Source organism: Mobula hypostoma, chromosome 12 (assembly GCF_963921235.1).
Source record: "Mobula hypostoma chromosome 12, sMobHyp1.1, whole genome shotgun sequence".
NCBI lineage: Eukaryota > Metazoa > Chordata > Chondrichthyes > Myliobatiformes > Myliobatidae > Mobula > Mobula hypostoma.
In genome coordinates this window covers 63,105,319-63,124,998 of record NC_086108.1, presented here as the reverse complement: position 1 = coordinate 63,124,998, position 19,680 = coordinate 63,105,319, and the positions used below count along the sequence as shown (strand labels likewise).

The 19,680-nt window shown below is 40.0% G+C and overlaps 1 protein-coding gene across 15 annotated transcripts in view; it reads right to left on the bottom strand.

The window, feature by feature from the left end:
- Positions 1 to 19,680, bottom strand: part of fggy (FGGY carbohydrate kinase domain containing) — a 352,624-nt gene that overhangs the window by 15,242 nt on the left and 317,702 nt on the right. For 3 of the 15 annotated variants that reach the window (XM_063064262.1, XM_063064260.1, XM_063064261.1), the window contains one exon: positions 6,734 to 6,865. The exons of 5 other annotated variants lie outside the window; for them this stretch is intronic. In XM_063064262.1, coding sequence (XP_062920332.1) covers positions 6,734 to 6,865 — 132 coding nt within the window. 7 more of the 15 variants (XM_063064264.1, XM_063064267.1, XR_010019906.1 and 4 more) reach the window with 6 other exon arrangements.

Genomic DNA, 19,680 nt, shown 5'->3' with positions numbered 1-19,680 from the left:
ATCATTGTCTGAGAGTTCCCTTTCTTTTCACTTTAGTTTTAAATAGCTCAATATTTCACTTAAGTAGCTGTTGTTATTTTGAAAAGGAAAAAAAATCTATAAAAATTTCTGATGGCATTTTGACTGACTGGCTATAATCCAAGGTTAAACTCTGGGAAGAAAATAAAACTTCAAAAATACTTCATGACAAAAAGAGAGTCTGGTATAAACAGAGAGCATTCATGATGACTGTGTCTTTGTTGCATAGTATTCCAAAGCAAGCTTGCTATTGCCAGTGCTGGAACAAAGATGCCATTGGTTGGTAAAGATCAAAATGCCATTTTACTTCTACTTTAGCTCAAGTAATCTCAATAACTGTCTGGAGAAAATGAAAACAACGACAAAAATGATGCATGCCAGTATTTAGAAGCCCATTAGACAATATAATACATCAACCAATTTAACCAGGCTTACTCTCAAAGAATGTATTGTGGCCTGAGGTTAATCTATACTGGTCTTCATAATTTGGGCTACATTTTTGATATTGATAAGATATGAACACTTATCTGATGGGCTATTTGTACACTGCCACAGACCTTGAAAATACTCATTCCTCATTCTGATGCACAACTAAACTACTCTCATTTTTAAACAGAGAAAACAAAGATGGTTCTTCAAAGTCTGAAGCTCAATGGCAATAAAGACTGTCTGACATGTGATCTGTTTTTTGGGAATCAGCTGATCTCAAGAGAGGGCCATTGGTGAAAAAAAATGTTTTTGAAACCCAAGAGCTAACTTTATAAATTTGTGCTTGCAGTACAGAACCTAATCTATAGGGAATGCAAACCAGAAATCTGGGTATCCACTTGAAGAATCTCTTGTCGTTACAGTTTACAGATATTTCAGATAGTTTAGTAGATGAAGTGCCAAAAATAAGAAGTTATCAAATCTGTTCAAATTCTCAGATTTGTCAGTACCAAATCCACTTGAAAAGATTACAATACTGTACAATTTACTTGTCATAGATTTGGTTTAAATTATGTTTTATTATTCCAAACAAATGAGTTAAGTACCTGAAGGTACTTCCCTTTTAGAATTAGAATTATTCAGCACTAAAAAAGACAATTTGGTCAGCATTTATATGAGAGAGGCATCCAATTGGTCTCAAGCTCTTGGTCTTCATAGATATAAAACTACCTTACAAATGATATTAGAAACTAAAAGAGACCAGGAAGGGTGGAACTCACACAAACCTGAAAGCAGGTGAAGCTCAACGGACCCGAAAGGGAGAACGAAGAGAGGGACACAAGCAGATCTGAAAAGGTAATGGCCAAGCAGACCTGTGAGGCAAACCGGCTGCATGGATGCAACGAGTGCAGGAACAATGAACCAAGGAAACAGGGTGAAGCAGGGTGACCAGAAGTGTACTGATACGTGAAGAGTTACAGGATGATCAGGGTGATGAGCCAGCACACCAGGGAGGGTCAAACGCAAACAGGCTAAGAAAGCAGAGCAAAGTCGGAGTGAACTTCTTTGGGCACAGAGTTAATGGGTGGCAGGGAGAATTGCAGAAGCAGCAGGATGATCTGGTAAACGGGGTGCAGTCCCGGCAAGGTGCAACTTAATCAGACTTGAAGGAAGAGGGAATAGTTGAGAAGCAAGGTTGAAAGGGAGATGACATCATGGCACTCAAGCAGACTTAAAAGGAAGGTGTTATGATCGGGCTCAAGCAGACCTGTAAGGGAGAAGACAGTGTGTATCCAAAAGCAGAACTGAAAGGGTAATGACTTAGTGGACTGTGTAGAGAGAACCAGAAGCAGGGATGTGGCAGTGAGGAGGGAGACAGAGGCGCAGAGTGCTTGGATATACAGCCAAAAACCAGTAAATTTAGAAGGCTGCGAAACATGAAGTTTCACTTAAGCGTTATAATTACTGAGGCGTCACTGCACAGTGTGGTACTTGGTTGCATTGTTATCCCACCCACCCTGAATCTATTGCGGTTAAGTCACAAATAGGCAAGTTCACAATTAGTTGTGGGACGTGGGTACCCCTGTATTACATTAGCATCATTAAAACTATGACATTATTAGCAATGTATCCTCTGTGCAGATCATGAACTATTCAGAAAAGTATCAATGCTTCAATCACTGTAATCCATATGTAATAATTATTTTTAAGTATGGGTGTAAATTGGAGTTCATTTTATCTTACGACATGTTTTCTCCTAAACAGCTGCAGATGCAGTACAATTCTGCTAAATAAAATATTCATTTTGTCCTACATAAATGAAAACAGATATTTCATATACAATTAGCATTCAATTAAAAGTAGGAGAAATGAAGCACAAAAACAAAACTGATTTGAAAGAGTGTCATTCTACGTTAATAATAATATAACTGTTTAGAAATCCCTGACATGATCACAATGTGCATTTTCCACTGGCCACAATTCACAGATAAAGAATGAACTAGTTATCATCAGCAACTGTGGGGGGGGGGGGCGGGAGAAAGATACAAACTCACCAGCTACTGGCTGAAAACAAAATGATTATTACTGAATCAGAATTAATATCACTGACATATGTCAAGAAATTTGTTACTTGTCTTAACTTTCCAATTCTGGAAAGGTATTTAGCAAGGGGAAAATGACTTCCATTTACTAAAATAGCCAATATCCTCCTTAGGTTGAGTACCAAAAGAACATTTTCTGTTTACATTAATGTTAGACCACTTACAGCCAAATAGCTCATGCGTTACCCGCACCCTAAACTCAACAATGAAATGTGCTCAGCTGCCTTAAGATACAACAATTCAAGAGCCTAGTGCTATTCTTAAGATGGAAATCTGGCCAGAATCTGTTGAAAGCCTTTGATGCAGTACTCAGAGGGCATTCTACAATGCTGTATGCCCATGTCCCATTTGGACTGCTAGGACTGAGTGCCTACATTATTTCATTATCTCCTTTTTAAAAAATTTGTACCTTCAGAAAGCTCTATTGTTTATCGTTCCAATTTTGTTTGGATGCAGCAACAACCAGAGAAGAGGACAGCACCAAAATCCTCGGGAACCAGCACCAGCAGGATTTGTGCCAACAGATACAATGCAATCAGGAGAGATGCTTGTATGTGACAAAATCCACCCACTGCAGGAATAATACAGACCAAATGTCAGTTTCTTCAGTTTTTCCTGGGTGGTATAGTCAGAGATTACTTTTTAACATGTAAAATTAAAATCTGTGCAGCAACCTGCGTTAGGAACTGCAACCTGTTGGACCGAGAGATGCCGCTTTGTCAGAGATATTAAAGCAGAAATATGGTGGACAAGTAATGGAACTCCTTACCAAACCCATCAACGAGTTTCCCACATCAAGGTCCTGTAATGCATCATTCATAAGCTTGCCCTACAGAAAGAGTGCAGTCCGAGAAACTGTACTCCACCAATCATCATTGGGCCGTGAAGGTCAGGATAGTGAGGAGAAGGGAGAGTCACACCAACACCATGCACTAAAGTTGTTCAGTGATTTCTGAAACCTACCTGAAATCTGATTCTGATACTGAAGGTGTAACTACAATGTGTTCAGTTCAGGAAATATTAGTTAGATGCAGGAGATCTGGAGACTATGGACTTCTGATCTTTGTATCTACAAGTGTTTAGCTGCTACCTGACAGTTTTGCCTGGGTCAATTTACTTCAGGTTGAGCACCCCTTATCCGAAAATCCAAAATCCGAAAACAGCAGAAATTTGAATTTTTTTTTTGACCACTGACATGTCGCCACAATTGGAAAATTCCAGAAGGCACTGGGCAGCTTCCCAGGAGATGCACAGGTCTCTGCGAACTGCAGACAGTTCTGAGAAGTGACCTCACATACCCTGAGTGGGGCCTTGTTGGAGCCAGTTGGTTTTCAGCGATCATCATAGCTAGACCTTTGTGCATTACTCATGGTGACTATTATCTGTTTTGTGCTTATTAATTCATGTACAAAATTGTTTCAGACCATAAGACAAAGGAGCAGAAGTCAGCCATTCGGCCCATCGAGTCTGCTCCACCATTTTATCATGAGCTGATCCACTCTCCCATTTGGTCCCACTCCCCCACCTTCCCACCATAACCTTTGATGCCCTTGCTACTCAGATACCTATCAATCTTTGCCTTAAATACACCCAATGACTTGGCCTACACTGCTGCCTGTGGCAACAAATTCCATAGATTCACCACACTCCGGCTAAAGATACTTCTTCGCATCTCTGTTCTGAATGGGCGCCCTTCAACCCTTAATCAGGCCCTCTCGTACTAGACTCCCCCATCATAGGAAACAACTTTGCCACATCCACTCTGTCCATGCCTTTCAACATTCGAGATGCTTCTATGAGGTCCCCCCTCATTCTTCTAAACGTCAAGGAATACAGTCCAAGAGCGGACAAACGTTCCTCATATGTTAACCCTCTCATTCCCAGAATCATTCTAGTGAATCTTCTCTGTACCCTTTCCAACGTCAGCACATCCTTTCTTAAATAAGGAGACCAAAACTGCCCACAGTACTCCAAGTGAAATCTTACCAGCGCCTTATAGAGCCTCAACAACACATCCCTGCTCCTATACTCTACTCCTCTAGAAATGAATGCCAACATTGCATTCGCCTTCTTCACCACTGACTCAACCTGGAGGTTAACCTTAAGGGTATCCTGCACGACGACTCCCAAGTCCCGTTGCATCTCAGAACTTTTCAATTCTCTCCCCATTTAAATAATAGTCTGCCCGTTTATTTCTTCTGCCAAAGTGCATAACCATACATTTTCCAACATTGTATTTCATTTGCCACTTCTTTGCCCATTCTTCCAATCTATCCAAGTCTCTCTGCAGACTCTGTTTCCTCAGCACTACCGGCCCCTCCAACTATCTTTGTATCATCAGCAAACTTAGCCACAAAGCCATCTATTCCATAATCCAAATTGTTGATGTACAACGTAAAAAGAAGCGGCCCCAACACGGACCCCTGTGGAACACCACTGGTAACCAGCAGTCAACTAGAATAGGATCCTTTATTCCCACTCTCTGTTTCCTGCCAATCAGCCAACGCTCTATCCACGTATGTAACTTTATACTTTATGGTCGCCAAACAATTGATACTAGAATGTGCGATCATCACAGCGATATTTCTCGTAATTCCATGGGCTCCTATCTTGTTAAGCAGCCTCATGTGGCACCTTGTCAAATGCCTTCTGAAAATCCAAATATACAACATACACTGCATCTCCCTTGTCTAGCCTACTTGTAATTTCCTCAAAAAGAAATTGTAATAGGTTTGTCAGGCAGGATTTTCCTTTAAGGAAACCATGCTGAGTTCTGCCTATCTTGTCATATGCCTCCAGGTTCTCCGTAACCTCATCCCTGACAATCGAATCCAACAACTTCCCAACCACTGATATCAAGCCAACAGGTTTATAATTTCCTTTTTGCTTCCTTGCCCCCTTCTTAAATAGCGGAGTGACATTTGCAATCTTCCAGTCCTCCAGAACCATGCCAGAATCTATCAACTTTTGAAAGATCATTGCTCATGCCTCCGCAATCTCCATAGCTACTTCCTTCAGAACACGAGAGTGCATTCCATCTGGTCCGCGAGATTTATCTACCCTTAGACTATTCTGCTTCCTGAATACTTTCTCTGTTGTAATTGTGACTGCGCATACTTCTCTTCCCTGCCGCCCTTGAGTGTCCGGTATACTGCTGATTTCTTCCTCAGTGAAGACTGATGCAAAATATTTGTTCAGTTCCTCCTCCATCTCCTTATCTCCCATTACAATTTCTCCAGCATCATTTTCCATCAGTCCTATATCTACTCTCACCTGTCTTTTACTCTTTATATACTTGACAAAGCTTTTAGTATCCTCTGACATTATTTGCTAGCTTCCTTTCATAGTTCATCTTTTCCCTCTTAACGACCTTCTTAGTTTCCTTTTGTAAGCTTTTAAAAACTTCCCAATCCTCTGTCTTTCCACTAATTTTTGTTTCCTTGTATACCCTCTCCTTTGCTTTAACTTTGGCTTTGAGTTCTCTTGTCAGCCATGGTTGCATTCTATTTCCATTCGAAAATTTCTTCTTTTTTGGAATATATCTGTCTTGCACCTTCCTCACTTCTTGCATAAACTCCAGCCACTGCTGCTCTGCCGTCCTTCCTGCTAGTATCCCTTTCCAGTCAACTTTGGCCAGTTCCTCTCTCATGCCACTGTAATTTCCTTTACTCCACTGAAATACCGACACATCGGATTTTGGCTTCTCTTTTTCAAATTTCACAATGAACTCAATCATGTTATGATCACTGTCTCCTAAGGGTTCCTTCACCTCAATCTCTCTAATCACCTCCGGTTCATTGCACAATACCCAATCCAGTATAGCTGATCCCCTCGTGGGCTCAACAACAAGTTGTTCTAAAAAGCCATCTCGCAGACATTCAACAAATTCCCTCTCTTAAGATCCAGTGCTGATCTGATTTTCCCAATCCACTCGCATGTTAAAATCCCCCACATTTAACATCACACTGCCCTTCGACAAGCCTTTCTATTTCCTGTTGTAATTTGTAGTCCACATCACTGCAGCTGTTTGGAGGCCTGTATATAACTGTCATCAGGGTCCTTTTACCCCTGCGATTTCTTAGCTAAACCCATAAACATTCTGCACCTTCCGATCCTATGTCACCTCTTTCTAATGATTTGATATCATTTCTTACCAATAAAGCCACGCCACCCCGTCTGCCTACCTGCCTATCCTTCCGATACACCGTGTATCCTTGGACGTTCAGCTCCCAGAAACATGCATCCTTTAGCCACGTCTCAGTGATGGCCACAATATCACACCCGCCAATCTGTAGCTGTACGACAAGATCATCCACCTAAAATATTATATAAAACTACATTCAGGGCATATGCATAAGCTGTATATGTAATGCAAATACATTTCATGTTTAGACTTGTGTCCCATCCCAAGCCATATCAATATACGGATGAAAATATTCCAAAATCCAAAAAAATCCTAAATCTGAAACCATTCCGGCCCAAAACATTTTTGATCAGGGCTGCTTAAACTGTAGCATTGTGGCAGAATTCACCTTAGAATAAAAAAGAAGTCGATTTGCTATTATTTGAGAAAGCTAACTGGGGAGCAGTGAAGGGTCCTGAAGGTGGTCTCGGACTGATACGTCGACTGTTTATTCATTTCTATGGATGCTACCTGACCTGCTGAGCTCCTCCAGCATTTTCTGTGCATTGCTTTGTAAATCATGTAGCATTAGACTTATTTTGGTAAGTTCACTATCAAACAGCAAATTTCTAAAAGGAAACAGCTAGGTTTGGGGCAATAATTGAGTAACTTCTTAGAAAGAATTTATGATGAAATGATCAGTAGTAAACAGCCAAAGATATAATCAAACTTCCTCTCCCTGCTATTTGAGGAAACAACTTCTACTTAGAGATTAAATTATTATCAGTTTGGTTATTACATTTGGCTCAACTCATCTCAGCTGGGGCACACCACAGGATCTAGGCAAGGAAAACACATACAATGGGGCTGACACTCCTCAAATTTATGTGCAATATGTGTAAGGTTTGTGATAGAAAATAACAGAAATTCCCATGTGGGATTTTGCTTTTTCTTCCCCAGCATCACCTTCTCTGTTCTCCGCACGAAGGTAACAGTGAGAAGAGCAATGTTTGGCTGCCAACTGGACATCTATTGTTACAAATAAAAATAGCACATAATGAAAACTCTCAGCAGATCAAGAGCACTTGGGGAGGCAGCAATATAGTATATCAAAGACAGATCAATAAATTTTTAGGTATTTATGTCATCAGGTGATATGAAATTATCGGATGGAAGTAATGCTGGGAAGGCACGGTAGCATGGTGGCTAGCACAACGCTTTGCAGCGATCTCGGTTCAATTCCCACTGCTGCCTGTAGGGAGTTTGTATGTCCTCCAAGTGACTGCTTGGGTTTCCTCCAGATGTTCTGGTTTCCTCCCACAGTCCAAAGACGTACCCGTTTGTAGGTTAATTGTTCCTTGATCGAGCATGGCTCAAAAAGCCATAAGGGCTTATTCAGTGCTGAATTGCAATCAATCAATAAACTTAGCCATGATCATATTGACTGGTGAAGCTGCCACAAAGGGTTGAACGGTTTGCTCCTATTTCTACTGCTTACGTTCTTTGTCTTAAATAAACTCAGTAACTGAGACTCCACAAATCTCAACGTTGGAGAACTGCAGATTCACTACTGTCTGGGGAAAGCATGAGAGAGTGCTTTTGTCAGACATCAGGACATGGGTGGCTCACACTACCCGAGGGAGAATGAATAAAAAATCTACAGACCAGGACAACCTGCAGCAACAGGGAGAACGAGGTCCAGAAAGGTGTTTAACAGAAATGCTTACCTATTGAGGTCATTTCGGGAACAGTTCTACATTCGGCTTGGTGAGGAATAATGTCACAAGGCTTTCATCCTCGAAGGAGATAAACACCCAGAAAGCACAACTAGAATCTCATTGCCACAGCACTAAAAATTTAATTTCTTTGTCTCTGGGCCCATCCAGGTTATAACAGTGAAATCAGAGACATATTACAATTGTATCATTCTACTGCATAAAGGTGGCAAAAAATTGTCTATTCTCTAGGAAAGTGGATTCGTTATTTTCTCATTTGGGATATTCCCAATAATGCAGGGATCCATCATTTGCAGACACTTTGAGAATTCCTAATAAGAATTGGAGATGTACAAGAACTGGAACAGATTTTCTGCCTGAATATCTTGCTGGTCTCTAATCATTTGAGAATGATTAGGTTGATAGTTGTTTAATATGCAGGTAGCAGTCATGAATTGTTCATCCTGATATTTATTTTCAGGTATCTGGCTGCAATATACAAAAGGCTGTTTAGTGTCTACTTGTAGGCAATGGCAATCTGCAATCTTCAAACTTGCTTGTGCTTCATGTTCCATATTTAACTCATTTGTTGTCTCCACAGATTGCTACTTATTTTCTGCCTGGAGAATTTCCTGGTCCCAGTGGGTAAATAACTTATCTTTATCTTTTTTTAACCAAGTTGTACTACAAAATATGGATACCTACATTCCAGTGTTCTTCCCAACAATGTGCAATAGTCTTCAAAATAACTTCCATTGCCAGTTATCATCTACTCTTTAAGAATGTCAGGCTGTGATCAATGCTGCTACATTTACACCGGTGCTAGTAACTAACAAAATTGAACTCAATGGTTATGCACTAAGGCAGTAAATCACTGTGCTTATTAAATTGGTTGCTGACTTTATGCTAATATAGCTGTTGCCCAGATTCTGCATGTAGCCTGAATTCGGTTAATAAAGATAGATTAATTCCAGTGCTCAATTTCCAATGCTCCCTGCAAAAAAAAAGTACCTGTAATTTTAAGTACTTTACAGCAGGTGGCATTATTGTGTAATTATTGCAAACAACTGCATAATGGATCTAAACATGAATAAAAGGGGAAGCTCTAATGTAGTTTTGTACTGTGACTAAAAACCTTAATGACAGTTACTTTCTCACTTTACTTTTAATGATCATTGATTTTCAGAACACAGATAATTAGAGAGTTAGAATAATCTAGCAACAATCTATTTTGCTTTAAGCAATCTTCATAAAATGCATAAAGAAAAATATAAAATGGTTCAATAGTGTCTTGCAATGTATACCACTTAAAATATAGCTAAATACAGCTCCAATGCCATATTTAAGTTTGCTGATGACACCACTGTTGTTGGCCGAATCAAATGTGATTCCGAAGCAGCCATTTAGTATGATGTTATCGGGTTCCACTGTCTATCCCAGCATGTGAAGACAGACTCCAGTGGATTGAGCAGACGAGACCAATGGAAGGTCCAACGGTCAAGAAGGTAGTCTCTGCAAGCGTCGTGGAACATGTAGAGCAGGACAAGATACAGAAGACACCCTGATCATCCACTGCGCCCAGTCCCACCTCCAGCTGTCTCGACTCCGTCTTGCCACTGGATCCAGATGGGAATTGGGAAAAGAGAGTGAGGCTGACGCTGCACAACTCTCCCTCACTTAAATTCAAATCACGCGCTAGTCTCAACACCATCAAATGGTGTTGAGGTCCTCATCGACATCAACGATGGACGAACACACTTTGGGTTCCTTCTCCACAAAATCTGAAACTCAAAAGAAGATGTTAAGACCTATCCAATATATACATCTATGGGTACTTTTACAAAAGGGAGTCTCTGCATTTAAATTTTAAGCTGCCAATACTCACTGCTTGAATGATCGGTTCTTTCTCCCTACTAAGCAGCAGATACTTCCAGCTAACAAAGACTTTAAACACAATTTATTTTATTTTTAATGATACACATTTAAATTTAGGCAGGTATTTCTTAATACACATTTAACACGCAGAGGATTTCTAATTTATAAATGATCTCTGAATTACAGAAGATTTATAGACTACAATGGTTTTCTAAGCACAGGTACAATTCTTATGAATTAGAACATAGCACTGAGTTGCAGATGGACAAGTTGTCCATTGTAGAACCCAAAGGTTGAGTAATAAATTCTAGTTCTTTTTCCTATAATCCCCATCTTTCTGTCATTCTTCTTGTCAATCTACCCATATTTCTGATATTTATACAATTTTATGTTTTCCCCATACCTTTGCTGGGACAAAGTAATTCACACAGATGGTTTTACACAATTGATGCTGTGAGGGCTGACCCCTTGAGTACCTAAACATCCCAAATTGTAACCGTGTTTGATGTGCTAAATTACATAACCCCATCGTCTTGTATTTGGCTAATGGAGACACGCATGCTGGTCACTTTATGTTACAAAGCTGTACTTCCAACTTCAAACTGATTTTTGCTTGCAATTCACATTAAGAACTGGGGAGTGGCTCTTGGTTATAACAGAAAGCTGAGCAAAGAATATTTGTTGAAGGCTTAACTTTATCACCACCAGTTTGACCTTTGGAAAGGCAGACATCCCACCTCTCCCGGAAGTTCCAGGAGTCTCCCGCATATTAATAGTGGCTCCCTGGTGCCCGGAAATTATATATGATATCCCAGAAATCCATTTTTTTGAGAGCAAGCGAGCGAGAGAGAGAGAGAGAGCAAGTGAGAGCATGAAAAAGAGCGAGAGAGCGAGTGCGAGAGCGGCGAGAGAGAGGAAGCGCACTAGAGAGCGAGCGAGAGAGCGACCACCAGAGAGAATGCACTAGAGAGAGCGAGCGTGCTCGAGAGAGTGAGCACGAGAGTGAGAGAGCGAGCGAGAGCATGCTAGAGAGAGCGAGCGCGAGAGCGACCACGAGAGAGAGAGAGAGCGCATGCGCGCGCCATGGGAGAATGTTCCAAAAAAAGAAAATATAAAACGTACATCACCCCAGACTACCCTAAAGTGTACCCCTGCCTAATACAGGTCAAAATAATGACAGTGTTGCTCGCTGCACTGTTTGCAACAGTGACTTCTATTGCCCATGGTGGATTAAGACTGTGTAAAAGACACGTTGAAGTGAGTTTAACAGGTGTCATTTGTTCATTAGCATAGCTAACGTTATTTAAACTAGCTGGCTAGCTGCTAAGGAGCTACTCTACTGCAGACATTCCAACTCTCCCAGAAGTTCTGGGAGTCTCCCGCAAATTGATGGTGCTACCTCCCTGAAATGAGTTTTTGCAGGGTGGGATGTCTGGAAAGGTCATGCAGCATCCTCAAAAGCTGAGTTTTAGCACTAAACCTCTTGGGCCCTGGAAAGTGAATATCCATCACAATAGGAGGGAGATTGAAAAACTGGTTGAATGGTACCACAACAACCACCTTTCACTTAACATCAGCAAAGCCAAAGAGTTGATTATTAACTTTAGGATGAAGAAACCTGAGTTCTATGAGCTGGTTCTCATTTGGAAATCAGAGGTTGAGAGTGTCAGTAACTTAAAATTTCTTAGAGTTCTCATATCGGAGGATTTGATTTACACATAAATTCCATCAGATTGAAGGCACAACTGCGTCTCTATTTTATTAGAAGTTTCTGTAGATTTCACATGCCATCTAAAACTTTGACAGTCTTCCATAGATGTAGAGCACGCTCACTGGTTGCATCGTGGCCTGGTGTGGAAACTCCAATGCCCAAGAATGGAAAAGCCTACAGAAACTGGTGGATAGAGCACAGTCTATCACAAGCAAAGGCCTACCCACCATTGAGCAGATCTAGAATGAATGCTGCCACAAGAAAGTAGCAACCAACCTCATGGACCACAGCCACCCAGACTATGCCCTGTTCTTATAGCTGCTTTAGCATCTTTTACGTAATGGGGTGACCAGAATTGAATGCAGTATTCAAAATATAGCCTAACCAGAGAATCTGTTTAAAAAAACTCAACTTTATACATTTTACATATTTACATTAATGTTAATCTTCTGGCTCCTGTGAAGATATGCCACACCAGGTCTTCCTCCTCCTTGTTAAAAGGACACCCTGTGACCACAGTAATTATATCTGTCTCAAAAATCCTGAAGTACAATAGGTTTATTGAAGGAAACAGTGTGGCAGCTTCCACAAACAATTCTATGTAGCAAATTAATAGAATGTGGTTTTGAAAAAGGAATGGCATTACTTGAGGATGCCAACAATATTTTATAGGCTCTTCATGCCCACCAATGCAAGTTCACTCCATGGGCTGCACTCGTAATATAAGAAGATAATCACCCATTGTGATCTCCCATTCATAGAATAAATCAAAGAATCTCCCCTCACTGCACACTTTCCAAATTTTATCAGTGTTGATGTTGAAACCATTGGTGCAAAATCTGGTGAGTGACCAACAAAGATTCGGTTGCTGAACTTCTTGGTTTCTCATTGCAAAGTGAACATTGGATCACATTGAACCATATTCATTCTAGCCAAAGACTACATGCCAGTTTCAGAATTAGATCAGACTTATTATCACCGTCTTCTATGACATGATTTAAAAAAATGTAGCTGCAGTATAGTGCAAAGAGATAAAAACTACCATAAATTATAAAATAAGTAAATAATGCAAGAATAGGAATTATGAGGTAGTGTTCATGGGTTCATAGATCATTCAAAAATCTGACAGTAGAGGGGGAGAAGCTGTTTCTGAATTATTGAGCATGGGTCTTCAGGATTTTGTACCACCTCCCCAATGATAGTAGCAAAAAGAGGGCATGTGCCAGATGGTGAGGGTCCTTTGTGACAGATCCTACCTTCCTGAGGGATTGGCTCCTGAAGATGTCCTCAATGGTGGGGAAAGTTATGCCAGTGATGGAGCTGGCTGAGTCTACAATGCTCTACAGCATCTTATAAATTACAGAAGACAGACTTTTGCATGTTAAGATGTCTCCTTTGTCACCTAAATTCATGGGTAATGCTCTACTTTCATTATGAGTTAGTTATGAAGTTTACATGTGATTCTTGTTCTTAATGTACCACACAAATTATAGGATTTTTCTACCTGGACTATGTATTTTTATGTAGAATTCTACTGCCTAAAATAAGAAAATACTTTGAAAAGCACCTTGATCTAACCAGCCTCACTCACACTCATCTACATTCATTTGCACTCCACTTTCTGGTCTTGAGTGGTGTTAATATGCTTACTCAATGATAAATCAATAGTGTGTTACGAATTGTTACAAAGGCAAATCCAACAACTGAAATATTTCACATGGATAATTTTTTGCAATGTTAGAGGCATTTTTTTTGTCATTGACATTCAGCCCTTAAATGCCAGTGGAAGGAATGTCAAGGTCTCTGCATTCCCTCTCACATGGTGAGGGATTACATCAAATCTAGTCATTAGTTAAAATATCCGCAATCCTTTGGAAATAGTCACATACACATTCACAGAGATTATGCCTAGATTCATCTGCAAAGTATTTGGTGAAAATACAGATGACTAAATAGTTAATGAACCAAAGAACCAAACAAATAAACAGAGTGATTGATTAGTTAAAGGAGTGAAAAGGGAGGTATTAAAGCTGTGACACTGATTTACTACTGGTCGAGATAAAATGACACAGATTAACATCAAATGTTTAGTACACTTGCTAGGAATGTTTGAATGGAACACAAATCAATCTTTCATTCGCACTGAAAATATTTGTGCTTTTTTTGTTATATTTCCCATGTTCTATTCCTTTTTCAATGTTGTTCAAATGTAGTAAGACAAAATTTCCCCCCAAATTTTTTTATGCTAAACATTAACAGACCTAAGAATAAATAAATGGATCAATTAAGCAAATATGTTCTGTTCATCAGCTTCTTTGGTCAATGATTAATAGGACATTCAGGGTGACAAGCAAGTCCACTGTCTGAAGACTGGCTCCCATATTCAGATATGCATTAAGGTACTTCAATCATTTGTATTGGGAACCTTACCTTGAAGTTAAAGTTGCTCTAGACCAAGAGAACAGATGAAATCGGTATAACTAGTCAATCATCTCTAATTATTGGCTAGGAATTCCCTGACAGCAGCACATGAGTCCTCCAGGTACACACTTAGCTGGAGTGGATCTTCCAGCAGTGATTGTGTCCAAATTGGTCAACGTCACCTTGCACAGTACAGAGCCCTCAAGCCATTATGGCAAGACCCATCCACAGGAATGCCTTGGCAGAAACTATTAGCAAACATTCAAAATACTCAGAAACTATTAGAAATTAGTCATAATCACGAAAATAAATAAGTTTAAACATTGAAAAATACCACAAAATACCAGATTAATTTAAAAATTCAAGTTTATTAAAACAAATAAAAGTTAATTGCTACTTAATTTGTTTACTTGCAGATTTCCCCCTTCATGCAAATGAATGATGTCATAGAACAAGCACCATAGTAACCTGGCACATAGTCCCCACTCAGATTCCTTGGTTTAGTTGCTGGAAAACTGCAGGAAGTTAACGGTTTGCTTTTGAACTTTAAGAGGAATCCAACATCATAGCTCAGCCAGAAACTCTGTGCTGAGAAGCTGTGGTCTTCTATGCTCACTGCCCATTACACCACTGGTGTTTAGGATAGGAATGAAGGTCCTCCATCTCTGTTTGTCCTTGGTTATTTGGTGTTCATCTTAGTAGTGTTCAGCACTTTCTTCATATGCCAGTAGCTTCTTCTTGGTTTTTACTACCGGCAGCCATGTAAGTCCCGGGTGGAGACTGATATAGGATTCTTCATTGCTGTTTCCATAACATTTCATGGGAAATGGATCAGCAAAAATGAAATGGCAGAACAGATTCAATGGGCCAAATGACCTAAATCTGCTCCTATGTCTTATGGTTTAACAGTTTTGTTTGACCAGTCAGAGTTGTTAGCTCTGAGATGAACCCCTGAACCTGGAAGATTGGTGGACCACTCTTAGTCTGGTCTCTACCCTTTAGTCTAGTTGGTATTGGTGACCCTACCAACAGCCAAAGCATAAATCCCTGTCTCCAGCCAACATAGCTCTTCAGATCATTGAGGGATGCGAGCCTTCAAACCACAACAAGGTTATGGTCCTCTTGGAGGTTTGGTCTGCTATGTTCGTGTGGAAGTTCATATGCTCCTGACAACTTATGGAGTGAATTGAATAAATGCTGACATTTCCATGAATTTTCCCAGTATTATTTTCAATTAAAGAACCACCAATCAGAGATATTACAATCAGCAAAGATTTATTTTACCAAGCTAAGCGGGAAGAACACTGTACTAGCAATTGTCTCAGGCTGAAAACAGTGTCACAAGCATTGAGGTAGTGAATCTTGGTTATCTACTCAACCAGACTGGAAGTTATGTATGAAAGCTCCACTTTTGATTCCTAAATAAGCTGTATACTTCTATTTCACAACCATGGATTTTCAGGGTGACCAAAGGAAACCCTACAAAGACACAAGTTAAGACATATGTGAAGAAAACAACCAGGAGCCTGGAAGATCAGGGCCCTCACTGATCTTAAAGGAACAAAAACCTCCATTAAATTGTTACTTGCTTTGAAGAAAGAATTATTTCTTCTAAAATGGAGTACTTGCTTTTAAGAACTAAGTGTGCCGGAAGTTTCAGTAATATTTGAGTAATATTGTAAATATGTTGTTTGGTTAAGCATTCTTTGTTGTTTGCATAGTTCATTGTGGGTTATATGTAAAAGCACATGAATGACATACATTATTGCATCACTACATTATATGTGTGCAGCTCACTAAAGTAAAAAAATTAAACTAGAGTATACATGTTTATCTCTGGGCTCCCCTTCTTTCAATTAGTTTTGGAGTTACAAAACATAATAGTAGTGATGAGTACTTCTTAAAATGAACCTGAGATGACTACCTGCATGTTGAAATTCAGCAAGACTGTTACTGTTATGACAGGGGCTCACATATATCAGACCAATGCAGCTTTTAAGATGAAACTTGCAACAAGGAAGAACACATACAAAGAGACAAAATATAAATGGACTGCCCGGGGAAGAGAAAAAGTTAAAAAGTCAAGGTGCAATTTTGAAAAGAGCACTAATCTTCATGCTGTTGATGAAAAAATCTGTTAATGATGAGAGTGAATCAGGACCACATAGACTTGAGATTTGCCATATGAAAATTACCAGGAGACAATAATACGGCTTACACCAGAAGGAATGGCAAATTAATTAAAATGAAATTGGACACAGGCCTAGCTGTTTCAGTCATTCCAAAAATGAGATTGAGTGGCATTTCAGAGATACTGAACTGAAGCCGGCAGATATCCAACTAAGAACTTATACTGGAGCAAAGAAACCTCCAGTGGGAATGACGCCGGTTAACTGTGAAACATAACAACCAACAAGCCACAATGGCCTTGTATGTGGTAAAAAAAGCATTGTGGGGCCATGAGTGGCTGAGACAACTAGAATTTGATTGGAGATCCATCCACCATTTGCATGGCACATCCCTTGCAACAGAATCAACTGAAAGTGAATTAAGAAAGGTACTGAATGATGCCACAGCAGTGTTCAAGGATGGCACTGGAAAACTCAAACATGTCAAAGATAAAATAGTGTTAAATGAAAATGCCACACCTAATTTTATAAAGCCTGTCCGGTTCCTTATTCCATCCATGATTAAGTAGCCAGTGAGCTAGATCACATGGAGGTTCTTGGGAAACTGAAAGATCTGAAGGTACTTAAGTCACCTGGACAAGATGATATACAAACCAGGGTTCTGAACAAGGTAGCTGAAGAGATTGCGGAGGCATTAATGATGTTTCATTAGATTCTAGAATGGTTCTGGAAGACTGGATGGTATCATTCTAGCATGGATAAAGCAGTAGCTGATCGGCAGGAGGCTAAAGGCCAATTTATACTTGTGCGTCAAATCAATGCCATAGGTATGGCATAGCTGCATATCCTACACCGTAGCCTGATGTGCACCTCCCCAAAAATGTAACTACGCGTCATTGCAACGCAGACCACAACAACTGTGATTGGTCCGCATGGTAGCATCGCATTTCCTTCTACGCTGCAGTAGCTTCCCATTGGGTGACTCAAGGGCAGGGAAGGAGCTCTGGCTGCAATACTTTCCATAAAGCTTTACAGATCTCCGAAATTATGGAAGACCCTGTGGTTGACACCAGTTTGTAGCTAGCTGCTACAGCCTGTTGACTTCCACCTGAAGCTAAAACTCGAATGGTGATTGCCAGTCTCTGAGTATACTGTGCATACATTGATGCGAAATAAATGGTTGGAGACGATGAACCAAATCGTCAAATCTACCTGCCAACATCCGAAAATATTTGAAATGCATTTCGTCATCTCTGTCTCTCAGTGGCCGGACAAGCACAGAAAATTCATCCTCGATCTCTTTGTCTGACCAACATGTTATTGCATTTGTTACATTGATATCTAGGAGGGCCATTTTGTTGAAGTGAAAGGATACATCGGCTCCCATTTTGTCACAGTGGTTCTCTCAAGTGATGCTATGTCTTAGTTTGGAGAAAATTAGAAGTCGAACTTTTGAACCTATGTTTGATTTTGAGAAAAGATGGGGTTCATTTGCTCATTACTATCATTTGAGTTAATTGATAGATTTCCTCCACGATCTAACTGTAAATTTTTGGTACATTTTTTTTCTTGCTGGCGGTTTGATGTTTATCTTTAGAAGCTTTTTGTATGACACATGGCTCCGGGGTTAGTAGGGTTTTTTTTTTCTCTTTTTTTTTGTCACCAAAATTTTTTCAATTTTTAAAACAATGTTTTTTTTTCTTGAGACATTGTAAGTGTTGCCTACTTCGATGTACTGTTGTTATTTTTGGATAATAATAATAAAAAGATTTGAAAAGGAAAAAAAAGGAAATTCACCCTCTTTCAGTTTCAGTCACCATTGTTAGAAATTTGAGTTTCTTCATGTTGAGTTTCAACATGAAGAAACTCAGTGGCATAGAAACCCCACCGCCAACTAGCGTTTTGGCGGTGCAGAGTGACGCAGTCACACCAACGCACATGTATAAATGCTCACAACAGCATAGTCCACTTGCATAAGCTACAGCGTAAGCTAGTACGCACAAGTATATATCAGCTTTAAGAGTGGGAATAAAGGAAATGTTTTCTGATTGGCTGCCCATGACCAGCGGCATTCCACAGGGGTCTGTGTGGGGACCAGTTCTTTTTATGTTATATGTCAGTGATAAGGGTATTGGAATTAATGGCTTTGTTGCAAAGGTTTGCAGATGATACAAAGATATGTGGAGGAGCAGGTAGTTTTGAGGAAATAGGGAAGCTACAGAAGAACCTAGACAGATTTGGAGAATGGGCAAAGAAGTGGCAGATGAATACAGTGTCGGGAAGTGTATGATCATGCACTTTGATAGAAGAAAGGAAAGGGTTGACTATTTTCTAAATGGAGAGAAAATACAAAAATCTGAGGCACAAAGGAATTTGGGAGTCCTTCTGCAGGGTCCTATAAAGGTTAATTTGCAGGTTGAGTCTGTGGTGAGGAAGGCAAATGCGATGTTAATATTCACTTCAAGAGGACTAGGAAATAGAAACAAGATTGTAATGTTGAAACTTTATAATGTACTGGCGAGGCATCACTTGGAGTACTGTGAGCAGTTTTGAGCCTTTATTTCAGAAAGAATGTGCTGAAACTGGAGAAGGTTCAAAGGAGATTCACAAAAATGATTCCAGGATTAAGCAGCTTGTCATATGAAGAGTGTTTGATGGCTCTGGGCCTGTATTCGCTGGAAGTTAGAAGAATGAGGGGTGAGCTCATTAAAACCTATTGAATAGTGAAAGGCATTGAAAGAGTGGATGCGGAGAAGATGTTTCCTCTGGTGGGAGTGTCTAAGATCAGAGGACACAGTCTCAAAATAGAGGGGTATCCTTTTAGGACAGAGATGAGGAGAAATTTCTTTAGCTAGAGTGGAGAATCTGTGGGATTCATTGCCACAGGCAGCTGTGGAGGCCAAGTCTTTATGTTCAGTATATTTAAAGCAGAGATTGTTAGATTCTTGATTGGACACAGCATGAAGGGATATAGGGGAAAGGTGGGAGACTGAGTCTGACAGGAAAAATGGATGAACCATGATGAAAAGCCAGAGCAGACTTGATGGGCCAAATGGCCTACATCTTGCTCCTATATCTTACTGTCTTACTCTATATACAGTATTTATGACTAGAGAGCAATACATTACATATTTGAGTTGAGATGCATTCTACATTG